Source organism: Aspergillus welwitschiae (genome assembly GCF_003344945.1).
Source record: "Aspergillus welwitschiae strain CBS 139.54b unplaced genomic scaffold BDQ94scaffold_23, whole genome shotgun sequence".
NCBI classification, from domain to species: Eukaryota; Fungi; Ascomycota; class Eurotiomycetes; order Eurotiales; family Aspergillaceae; genus Aspergillus; species Aspergillus welwitschiae.
Window position 1 is genome coordinate 499,595 of NW_020798717.1, and position 10,477 is coordinate 510,071.

Genomic DNA, 10,477 nt, shown 5'->3' on the forward strand with positions numbered 1-10,477 from the left:
CAACATTAGTATGACCGGACTGTCGTCTAATGTATGAAGCCAACGATCTTGTTCCAGTGTTCCTATTTTTGTATTGTTAAAACCCAGTCGCTAGAGTGGGAGTGGTGGTTCATGAATTGTTTAGTAGCAGATGCTAACTGCAACCAGCCTGGGAGGATCTCAATTCCAAGCTTTCAACCCATTGGTCTTCTCTGTAAACGCATCTGAAGCCACCATCTTTGCAGCGCTTGCAGGGCTTCTCCTTATCACATCGCACCCTCCGTCGTCGACACAGATCACACGGCTTCTGTCGCATGGAGAACACGTGCACCCTTGCCTGGAAAGCCGCACCGGCTCCAGCTGAGCCGCAGCTCAACCCACTTCTGACACAATTCTGACAAGGATCATCCTTATCGCACTTAATCTTCTTTGATCGACAGTGGGCGCAAGGTGCCTTCAACTTCTGGTGTGCTATAGGTGATGAAGGGACTGATTTTGTCCTTTGCGCTCGTATTTGCAGAAGAGCGTGGGCTTCACTCCAGACGTCTCTACCCGCCATATCGCAAGCAGTGTCGAGCCAAAGTATCATCCGCAGCTTTTCTTTCACGCAGCTCCACTGCACATTCTCTGAGACAAACATAATCTCAGACAAGCACTCGATGAACCAGCCTCTTCCGGGACCGTCCCTAGCCGCTATACCGCCCACCATCAGGATCCACAGAAACAGGATCTCACCATGTTCCAGCATTGGCCAGGTGTTGATAAGATCATTCTTTTCTAACTCAGACTGTAATGTCATGGCCAGAGTTCCAAAAGGAGCTCGGACACCAGAAAGTGGAAATGTCACTCCGATGCTGTAGATAATTGTCGCTAGTCGACAGACTTCAGATATAGCCCCAAGTCCTGTGTCGGCAATGGGCCCTATGCTCATCAGATGATACTGGACTAAATTGCGCTGGTCACACATTGCCTGGGGACTGTAGGATGGACTGCGTCCAGAAATATAGTCGTCGATATTTGCTGTGTAGGCTCTTAGTCCATGCATCACTTGTCGGAGTTCCGACTCGAGAGGGAGTTTGTTGAGGACGTTTAAGCGATTGACTAGGTTCATGGTGCCAAGGAGCAAGTGGTTTTCTATCTCGGATGCGTTCTGGCCAGACAGTGCGACGAAAGGAAGCGGCGGAGGGGAGAGTAGTAGTGTCGAATTTACTAGTACTCGGCTATGGCGATTTTCAGTTTCTAATCGTGGGTGATGAGAGACGTGGCTTACTAGAATGCGGCGGCTGCAAGACCGGGGGTCTTGACTTGAGCAAGGCCACCCCTCAAGGATATAATCTTGTGCAGACCCATCTGGTGGACCGGATTGGGCTCCCTAGCACTGTGAACGTCTAACCACTGTAATCCATGGAGAGGTGCCTGGAATGGAGACCGCTTGGACCATTCTTTATGATCCTGAAGCAATGGCTTTTCGACCATCATCAAGACCGCCAAGATAGTCGCATCAGCAGTTGCTCGAGCAGGATCGTGAAGTGCTTCATTGATCGAAGTTATCGTATCCAAGTAGTATTGTTTCAAGTACGGTACGACCTCTTTGGTCGATGTCAGGCTAGCCATGTTTGCTGAGATCAAACCATTAATCCGCTCATGAGATAGAGAGGATAGTACGATAGCCTTAAATGTCGCCTGGTCGTTCAGTGACATAGGAAACCAGTATTGGAGATACGGATTAGACACATTGCGCGATGGAAGTACACGAGGCGTCATGATCGCAAATCCTAGTGCAGTGAGCTTGGTAAAACTGTCCTGCGCGACAAAGAAGCTTACGATAAGATAGTGCCCGCCTCACGAGCCGTCGTGGAAGAGAAGACGGGAAGACGTCCAAAGGCACAAGGTCTGCTCCGGGGTAGATATGACTGATCTCGCCTGCTGGACGAGGTCATGTTAGCTGTCGCGTTGGCTACACGTCTCACAAGCGCGTAGCTGTACTGGGATCGGTTTCTTCCTCCGTTTCCACTGCACCAGTAGATAATGGAATTCCGGAAGACATGTTGATATCGAACGGTAGAAGATCAGAGTCAAGTGGAGAGCTCTCCATGATTCTAAATGGAAATGCATCCAATGGGGAGGTCAGCATTGTATTGTGGGTATGGTTGTCACTATTCCAATAGTATGGTCGGCGGAAGCATCACCGAAGGATTCATGAGTTTATCTGGAAGCCAAGATTATAAATGGTGGATCACGTGGAGTCATCATGGGGTCTTATTCTAACCTGTTATAAGCAAGCGGTATCTGTAACATCCAACGCTTTAGGCTGAATAGGAACTTCGGCTCAAACCGGACTAGATCGGACTGAGTCGGCCGCCGGTCGAGAATGTTGTATATACCAGCTCTACAAGTAGCCTGCGCATCAGGTTGCAACTTAATGGTCAATGTTCACCAGTGACGTAACCTTTGAAAATCATTTCGTCTTTCTCATCAAGACATAAGCAGGGGTATGTGAAATATTCATCGAACCAGTCGCCACTGAACTTATCAACAGACTCAATCGTCGAACTCCTCCATATCGTCCATTCCCTCATCTCCTTCATCATCCAGACCTTCGAATACCATGAACTTCTCGTTCTTAGCATCCGTTTCCTCCGGAACGACGTTGGCATCCTGGACTTCACAGTCCTTGAGGACGGATTCACGACCAATCCTAGCTCGTCGGCCAATTAGACAGCCTGTCAACTGAGCTCGGGACTCAACTACTGCTCCGTCCATAACCACGCAGCGAGTGAGTCGTGCACCACTAGAAATATGGCAGTTGGGCCCGATGACACTCTCCTTGATGACACATGTTGGTTCCACGGTAACATTCTCAGCAAGCAAACAGTCACTCTTTGTAACTGTGCAGCGTTGGGCCACGCCCTCAGGATGGGCAACTTTCTGGCTATGCGCAAAAGGCGATGCTGCCTGACGACCAACTTCCTCGATCGATTCTAGCTTGGCCAGCCGAAGGGATGTTGACAGCAGGATAGCGGAACTGTCAACTCTTCGAACAAATGGTGTTGACCCCTGTTGTACATAGGCGAGAATTTGAGGATGTTCCACAGCTTGTGAAGCCGGACTGCCGACCTTTGTAGAACTTATGTTGTTGAGATCAATCTCGTCCTCCACCATATCACCGTCGTGGCTTTTGTTGTCGTGCTGGCTTTGATCATGGAAGATCTTGTTCATTCCCAGCTTATCCCCTAGACCCTTTTGCCATCCTTTGGCCCAATAGCCGATAAGATCCTCACTTACCGATTCGAGCTTCTCCTGGTGACGAGCTAGATCCTTCACCCAATAGGGAAAGACATAAAGATGTGCATCCCGGTAGCTGGTCAACATCTTGACCTGGGCATACTTCTGTACTAAGGCGTGGCGCACAAGGAAGCCCTTGTCCTGTTCCATCCTCTCCTTCACAGTATCCATAGGCATTGACATGAGTAGTTTTGATAGGCCAAACCGCAGGGCTGATGGTCCATCAACGGGATGTGATACTACAGGAGCTTCATCCTGCCCGAGAGGCGCGACAGCGACAAAGTCGGTGGCCTCGCCTTTCACGCTCTCCTCACGACCCAGTGTCTGATAATATACGGCAAGCCCGCCGCGACGGCCCCCTTGCTCCCCACCCGGGCCATCGGGATTACCCCCCAAAGCGCCCTGAATGACCAACCACGCCTCTAGTATAGATTCACCTGGGATATCACATATCAAGTCGCATGGAAGAAGAAGGAAGTCTGTCTTGATACATTCTTGAACCTCCGGAAGACGGAGCAGTTCGGCCGTTCCCATGGTCATTTCGAGGTCCTTGGGGGCCACGACGGACACGGAGGGGGCGGGTAGCGATGTGAGATGTGGGTTTTGCTTGAGAGCAGCTTGAAGGGGACCGAGAGAGGAAGGGGGCGTGATTAATGTGATATCTAGTATCGGCCGAGATATGACGTTAGTCCAGGACAGGGGATCTGCCAGTCTAGGGTTGAAGGACACATGTTTTAGTCACCAACAACGTACCTGTAATGCCTGACCGCTTGCAAAAGTCGATGGGATAGAACACCATGGGCCTGTTTGCGATAGGAATGAGACTCTTCGGGTACTCCTCCGGGTTCGATGTGAAGGTGTTAAGAGAGACGCCGGGACCGCATAGAATGAGAGCCTGAAAGCCCGTCGCGGGCACCGGAGCCGAGGATGGCATATTTTCTGAAGTTGCTGGACTCTAGGGGAGCTGATTATGTATAATGCGCCTGCTCGATCACTTGGTTGACCCCGCGATGCAGTAATGAGATCGTGGACTTGAAACGCGGCTGCGCTCTGGAGAAGCTTCAGACGGTTGCGTCAAATGCTAGACAGCACCAGCCCATTCATATAATGCGTTCCGACTAGGCACTGGGGCCTAAAGTACCTGGCAATGCTCAAAGTGGTCCGCCGCGAACCACCTGATGCCGCGAATGTGAGCTGAGTTCGGGGAGAGTCACGTGTTGATAGCGGAATGAGTCAGGATCGGGAGGGCCCGACCTTAGTTTTGTGGATCCCGTGCACGGATCATGACCGATGGTTTTACGAGCTTTCATTCTCCTTCTGGTTTAGAATTTCACTTTCGACACTACTTCCCACCAGGCTATGACTCCAGTATCAAGTGCGTCTCCTGTATGGAGCATACAGACAGGCCGATATCTGGAGAAGTGTCACGAGTCTACATTTCACCAAAAACAGGGCCCTCTTGTATAAGACCGTTATAATCGTCCATATTCTGCTCTCATACTACACGTTTGAAATGGTGGTGACACACGTTCCATGAAGGAAGAATGATATTGTGCATGAATACCCTGCGTCGGGCATCTCAGTAACACACCGACCTCACATTGGAGAGGTCATCGCTCCACGATTTCCAGTCCGACCCCAGGCTACTAATTTCATCATCAGTCAGCGCGCGACGGGCATTGGCAGCTTCCTCAAACTCTTCCGGTGTCCGGTAACCGCCCATCAGGGCAATTGTGAATATATCCAGTATTGCCGAATCTGGATCGGTGGCTACGCCGTAGATTGTACTGCCCAATGCGCCTGCATCTCCGATGAGCGACATCATATCGGCCAATTGCTCCAAACCGTCCGAAATCAGCCTGATTTCGCCAAGGAAAGGGACGATCATTAACACGCCAAAGATGATTTCCTCAATCATTGCCTTCTTTTTCTCTTCCGAGGCCTTATCGGCAACTTCAACCACCTCGCCCATGTTTGCTACCGCTTGAGCCAGCGTGAAGACGACGGTTGAAATGGTGAGAAGCACATCGTTCATGCTACCTCCATATGCACCTGTGGCCGACAGTATCTGGGTCAGATAGATCGTCTCGGTCAAATTATAGATTCCTGGAAGCGCATCCTCGACGATCGTCTGTGGGTTCGTCACGGTGATGTTATCAGCCGGTAGAGGGTAACCCTTCAGCACACCCTTGTCAGGCTGGCATGTCTTGCCAGATCCTACGCCGCAACTGGAGCCGACATCTTTGTCTCCGAATTGCACCCAGTTCTTTTGGACTCCGGTAGTGGCTGTGAGGTTGGCCCAAAAGGCAGTAGCGTTGATAAGGTTGTAGTATATTTCATAGTCGTTGTAAAGCTGCTCCACGTCAAACGGACATGTGGTTGTGGAAGCGTTCACGCCATCCTGGGCAAAGGTACACGTGAAGAAGGCATTTCCAGCACCCCCAGGGTTCATGTAATCCTCCAATACGCCAGGAACTTCCTCGCGGATGTACTCCTGGTACTCAGTAAATTTGCCACCATAGCTTGAGAGGATGTTCGTGTAATTGGTCATCGTGTCGGCGAGCATGTCGGAAAGGATACCAAGAGCATAATAGTTCACACAATAGTCTTCTATGGAGCTTAAAGAAGACTTCAAACTCGAAAAGCTGTCGAAAGTAAGGGTGTAGTCGCAGGTTTCGACGTCATCGGCACAATCCGAATCAGGATCATCATCTGTGCACACTAGGTCTGTACTGTTACCAGCAACGTCGTCCGAACAGACGGGCGATGGACAATAGCCTCGCTCGCAGGCAAAGTCACATAGACCACTGTCAGTATAGGTATCCATGGTGTAGCCATATATGCTAGTGTTTGCAGTAGGCGGCACGTCTAAGGGACCGGTTGCAGTACAAGTGCAGTTATGGATGGGACAGAAACCGTAGGCGCAGCTATAGCTGCACAGACCTGTCAGGTCACCGGTTCCTTCTCCAGAAGTACAAGTGTCAGGGGTGAATGGTGACACAGTAGAAGTAGCAAGAGCCACTTCTGTAGTGGTGCAAGCGGACGAAGGGCAGTAGCCGTAATTGCAAGAGAAGGCACAGAGACCCGAGTAGTCGGATGTCATTCCAGCGGCAGGGTAGCCGATCACTCCCAGGCTTTTAGGCAACTTTGCCTGAGGGCCCATTTCCTGGCACAGACAGGCCCCGACAGGGCAGTATCCTAGCGCACAAGCAAAGGAGCAAAGGCCATTGAAGTTGCCTACCCCCCAGCCGCGGATGCATACCTCGTCTGCGAGGGAGTAGGTCGGGGTGGCTGAGATCGTGGTGGCCGACATGGCGCTGCCTACCCAGGCGTTCCAATTCTCAATTTCAGTTGATGCAGCACAGCCTGTCACAATTCCTCGCCAGTGAAGCTTGCAATTGTTGCGCCGTCTCGAGTGATAGCCACCTCGACACTCCCTGCCTGCACCGAAAATTCCACGCTACCATGGTAGACGCCCGCCCCTCCACTGGGGGTACTATTCCAAGATGCGCCTAGGTCTGTACCCCCGACTGTCACTGAAATATCTGCTGAAGAGGCTAATAAAGCAGAGAAGAATATCCGGTCTTGAGGGATCTCGTATGGCCAGTATTCCAGTTGCAGTTGGCTCGCAGTGTTACCGGTTGTCCCGCCATCCGACGTGCAGCTTCCCCGGACATTCAGTCGGTACCATGCCTGAACACCTTCCTGCGTGATTGTCGAGATGTTGTTCTTGTAAGTATCAGCGAGCCAGGGAAGAAAAGCTCGCCAACCGTCGTGTGGCATGTTCAAGGCATAGTTGTACGGGGCCTGACCTGTCCCGAAAGCTGTATAAGTCGATTCAGCAAGCGAGGAATCAGCGTCCGGAGTAGGGCCAATGTAGTGGGATTCACCGAAGTCGTTCCAGGAGATGATTTCAACGAACTCAGGGGCAAGATACATGGCCTGGATCCAGCGGTCATACCAGATATCATCACCCCGCCACAGCCAGTTCTTGTTGTATCCAGGCATATTGGTAAAGAACCAGGGAGAGACCGGCATCATGTATGGCTTACCATCCAGAAAATCAATGTAAGAGGCGTCAACATAGGTATTCATATTACTTGGGTCGTACGGCCATGCTGCCCAACTGAATAAGCCATCAGCCACCCCGCCTCCAAGACTCACGGCGACATCAGCCCCCACGGAGGACCAGTCAGGAAGGAAAAAGCACACAGTCTTTTCCTTAATATCAACCCAGTCGTCTGCATTGTCAGGACCTTCAAATGTAGAGACAAAGGGCTTTGAGTTATATCTCCAATATGCTTTGGCCGATATGTAAGTCTCTAGCATGTCCAGGACGTCGTCCTTGGCCCATGCCCCATTCCCTGCATAGTCAAAGGAAAAGAAAAGAGAGAATCCAGTGTTCACAGCAGCTGAGAAAGCATTTTCCAAAGATTGTGTGTTGGTAGCGTCTCCTACAGCGATATTCATCGCAAATGCGTCGATATTCGCATCCAAAGCCAGGAGCATCTCATTTTGCCAATCATCGACCGTATAGCCGAGGGTATTGGAGACCTTATCGGCGCTGTCAGCCCAGGTTCGTTATAAAATAGCAAAGGACATACCATAAAATGGGCAAAGACTGCTCGTGAATGGACATCAAGTGAGAAAAGCACAAGACCCAAGATCGCTGGAAGAAAAGGGGTCATAATTAGAGGTATGCCCCTATAGAGCTGAGCGGTGAAACAAATAGAATAAAGAGTCGAGAAGGAGATTTTGCCTGCAGGAGAGGAAGACCGAAGCTAATAAAAGGGGTGAATGAAATGAATGAGTTCTATATTGAAACGAACGATTGGATGATGTGAAAGTGAGCGTAAGTGAGAATGAGCAACTGTGCCAGTCCTTGGGATAGACCAGAGCATATAGGCATTTATTTATAAATAGAGAAGGCCTGTCCGCTGTGGTCCAGTCTCAACCAAAGGGCATAGACATCCCATTATCAGCAGGTATTCATTACTACCTAGCGTATACTAGTTGAGCTTTTTCGTAACTAGATGAGGGATTAATTTGGAACGACATCATGTCGGCTCGCAGCAATTCCTACCTCGATAGTCTCACAGGCTCCTGTTCAATAATCCGTATACTCTTATCTGTGACACCAACGCCAGTAGTCATTCGCTAAAGCAAATTGGTATCCACCATAATCGGGTTATTTAGTTTGATTGCAATTATTGAGGTTGCATTGACTAGTAGTGGCCGGCGTTATGATCGGTTAGGCGCCATGGTGAGTGATAAGGCCCCCAATGTTCGATAGGATCATGGCGAATTTACCACGCTGATTGTGGGAGAGGCCTTCATAGAAGATACATAAAGAAACTAGTAAATCCCTGGTGTTCATATTTCCAAGCTGGTCTAATTGAGAATAATCAAGACCTTCCTTTCCATTCTCTTCTTCCAACGAGACTTTGAATATTCTGCTTTCGAAAATCTACCCACAATGAAGCCCGTCCTGCTTATCTTCATGCTGGTTCTTTCCATTGAACTTGGGCATTGTTCGAAAATGACCGGTCCATTTGAAGCTCTTTTTTTCTACTATGCCTATCAGATCGATGCCGCAGCTGCAGCCAGAGCAGCCGAAGACGGGATCTCATATGAGGCCACAATCGGAGGTGACTGTATTGGTAAAGATTGTACCTTGGAGGCCTTTTTGAGAACGATCATGGATCCATATTATGCGGAAGATCTCACGCCCACTTCAACTGGATCCACTAGAAGCCCTGACGTCTATGCAACAGCCGAGGAGATTGATACGTATTGGAATTACAATGGTAGCGACTTACAGGCTGACGAAATCATCAAGAATGCTCCGGATTACTTTGCCAATGTGGTCAATGCTGTCGCGAGTAAAATACAAGAGGCTCGAGCAGTTGTGCCATCTACCGATCTGATGGACAAGGCAGGTGGCCTTGAAATGGGCGCAGGCCGTGAGGCTCAGTGAGATGATTGTCCTTAATGGGGAGCTTCAGGTTGCGAAAGCGCTGGCTTTTGCAAATAAGTACCCAGACGTCGACCTGCTGAGCACCCAACGAGAATTGGGTATTGACAGGACTGTGTCACCGCCATTGAAGATTGTTTACGCTGATCTTGATTATGCAAACATGGCATTGCTGGCATCGGACGGGGACATGACGAGAGTCATGAGTAATTACGATGACTTTCTCAAGTTTGCCCAAGCCAAACCTACCACCCGGGTTTACAGAACTCACCAAAATATCGTGAATATGTATCAGCGGGTGATACCGTCGCTGGAGGCGGGCTGTTCTTGAGGACTGGGAATTTGGGGAGTCAGAATTTAATTACTTTGTCTTTTATTGATGTGTTCTTTTGTCTTGTCTTCCTGTCTCTTGTATCTGTCGCTACTGTGGAGATCAATTGTGCTCGTTTATTTCATGTGAGCTTTATACTCTAGCTCCGGCTTCAGGATGCTATGTATCAAGCTTTCAGTCATTTAGGAAGACAGCATATAAAGTAATCTAAATGATAGGGGTGATGAGGCTAGTTGGGGACACCCCTAGACAGCGGATAGTACAAGGGCTTTTGTCAAGTGAAGGCAACTCTCAGGATGCACCTGTATATTCAGTTTAGCAAGATATGTTGAGGCATCCATGTAGGCTAGTCACGTGCTGCGCTCAGACCTCCCACACAAAGCACCTCTACGCGTTGCTTTGTTTCGCTCTTCTAGATAGCTCAATTCAACTTACTCTTTTGCTTAATCTTTATTCATTCATTTCATTGCTTTTATTACTGTAGAACGCGCTTTAAAAGATTATAAGCCTGATCTCTATACTGTGAAGCTATTTAGGACTTGCTACAGCCAGCTATTTATTACCAGATAAGATACTCTAGTACCGCGGAATACTAGTTTTAATAAATTTAATAAATCTGATTAGATTACTTATATATATTAAGAAGATATATTATATAATTCATCTATTTATTTATACTAAGTATATTAAACAGGCGGGATAATATAAGAAATTAAATATAATATATTATTTTTAAATCTCTCTCTGGAAGAGAAGAAAATAATAATATCTAAATTATAAATAAATAAATTATTTAAATAAATATTTAATAAGATTCCAGGGTTGCTGCTCTTACTAGAAAAATATATAAATTTTTTAAAATAGAACTTCTAAGTTAAGCAGATATCTAAGAATATCAGATTATTAGA

The 10,477-nt window shown here is 48.4% G+C and overlaps 5 protein-coding genes across 5 annotated transcripts; 1 reads left to right on the forward strand and 4 right to left on the reverse strand.

Moving 5' to 3' along the window:
- Positions 1 to 4: 4 nt before the first annotated feature.
- On the reverse strand, positions 5 to 1,829 carry BDQ94DRAFT_59390 (Cys6 transcription factor domain-containing protein). Its single transcript, XM_026776132.1, has 3 exons — positions 1,804 to 1,829; positions 1,250 to 1,754; positions 5 to 1,199 (listed from the first exon to the last, which is right to left on the reverse strand). The coding sequence occupies exons 2-3, from the start codon at positions 1,741 to 1,743 to the stop codon at positions 134 to 136; spliced, it is 1,560 nt and encodes a 519-aa protein (XP_026624657.1). The 5' UTR covers positions 1,744 to 1,754; positions 1,804 to 1,829; the 3' UTR covers positions 5 to 133.
- Positions 1,830 to 1,870: 41 nt separating this feature from the next.
- BDQ94DRAFT_147118 (uncharacterized protein) lies at positions 1,871 to 2,285 on the reverse strand. Its single transcript, XM_026766959.1, has 2 exons — positions 2,249 to 2,285; positions 1,871 to 2,188 (listed from the first exon to the last, which is right to left on the reverse strand). The coding sequence occupies exon 2, from the start codon at positions 2,092 to 2,094 to the stop codon at positions 1,921 to 1,923; it is 174 nt and encodes a 57-aa protein (XP_026624658.1). The 5' UTR covers positions 2,095 to 2,188; positions 2,249 to 2,285; the 3' UTR covers positions 1,871 to 1,920.
- A 140-nt stretch (positions 2,286 to 2,425) lies between these two features.
- BDQ94DRAFT_147119 (translation initiation factor eIF2B subunit gamma) lies at positions 2,426 to 4,405 on the reverse strand. Its single transcript, XM_026766960.1, has 2 exons — positions 4,018 to 4,405; positions 2,426 to 3,926 (listed from the first exon to the last, which is right to left on the reverse strand). The coding sequence occupies exons 1-2, from the start codon at positions 4,196 to 4,198 to the stop codon at positions 2,521 to 2,523; spliced, it is 1,587 nt and encodes a 528-aa protein (XP_026624659.1). The 5' UTR covers positions 4,199 to 4,405; the 3' UTR covers positions 2,426 to 2,520.
- Positions 4,406 to 4,843: 438 nt separating this feature from the next.
- Positions 4,844 to 7,952, reverse strand: BDQ94DRAFT_180360 (glycoside hydrolase family 71 protein; the record flags this gene model as incomplete). The annotated part of the gene is made up of 3 exons (XM_026773602.1): positions 4,844 to 6,581; positions 6,638 to 7,818; positions 7,869 to 7,952. 3 exons carry the CDS (start codon positions 7,950 to 7,952, stop codon positions 4,844 to 4,846), a joined length of 3,003 nt encoding a protein of 1,000 aa, XP_026624660.1.
- Positions 7,953 to 8,740: 788 nt separating this feature from the next.
- On the forward strand, positions 8,741 to 9,241 carry BDQ94DRAFT_172053 (uncharacterized protein; the record flags this gene model as incomplete). The annotated part of the gene is made up of 1 exon (XM_026771885.1): positions 8,741 to 9,241. One exon carries the CDS (start codon positions 8,741 to 8,743, stop codon positions 9,239 to 9,241), a length of 501 nt encoding a protein of 166 aa, XP_026624661.1.
- Positions 9,242 to 10,477: the final 1,236 nt, after the last annotated feature.

Bases quoted from the DNA above. Each gene is read 5' to 3' on its own strand.
- BDQ94DRAFT_147119 (XM_026766960.1), bottom strand. From the start codon at position 4,198: ATGCCATCCTCGGCTCCGGTGCCCGCGACGGGCTTTCAGGCTCTCATT. The intron at 3,927-4,017 runs GTACGTTGTTGG...GGCCGATACTAG, and splicing joins CAAGCGGTCAGGCATTACAG to ATATCACATTAATCACGCCC.
- BDQ94DRAFT_59390 (XM_026776132.1), bottom strand. From the start codon at position 1,743: ATGACGCCTCGTGTACTTCCATCGCGCAATGTGTCTAATCCGTATCTC. The intron at 1,200-1,249 runs GTAAGCCACGTC...AAATCGCCATAG, and splicing joins CTTGCAGCCGCCGCATTCTA to CCGAGTACTAGTAAATTCGA.
- BDQ94DRAFT_147118 (XM_026766959.1), bottom strand. From the start codon at position 2,094: ATGCATTTCCATTTAGAATCATGGAGAGCTCTCCACTTGACTCTGATC.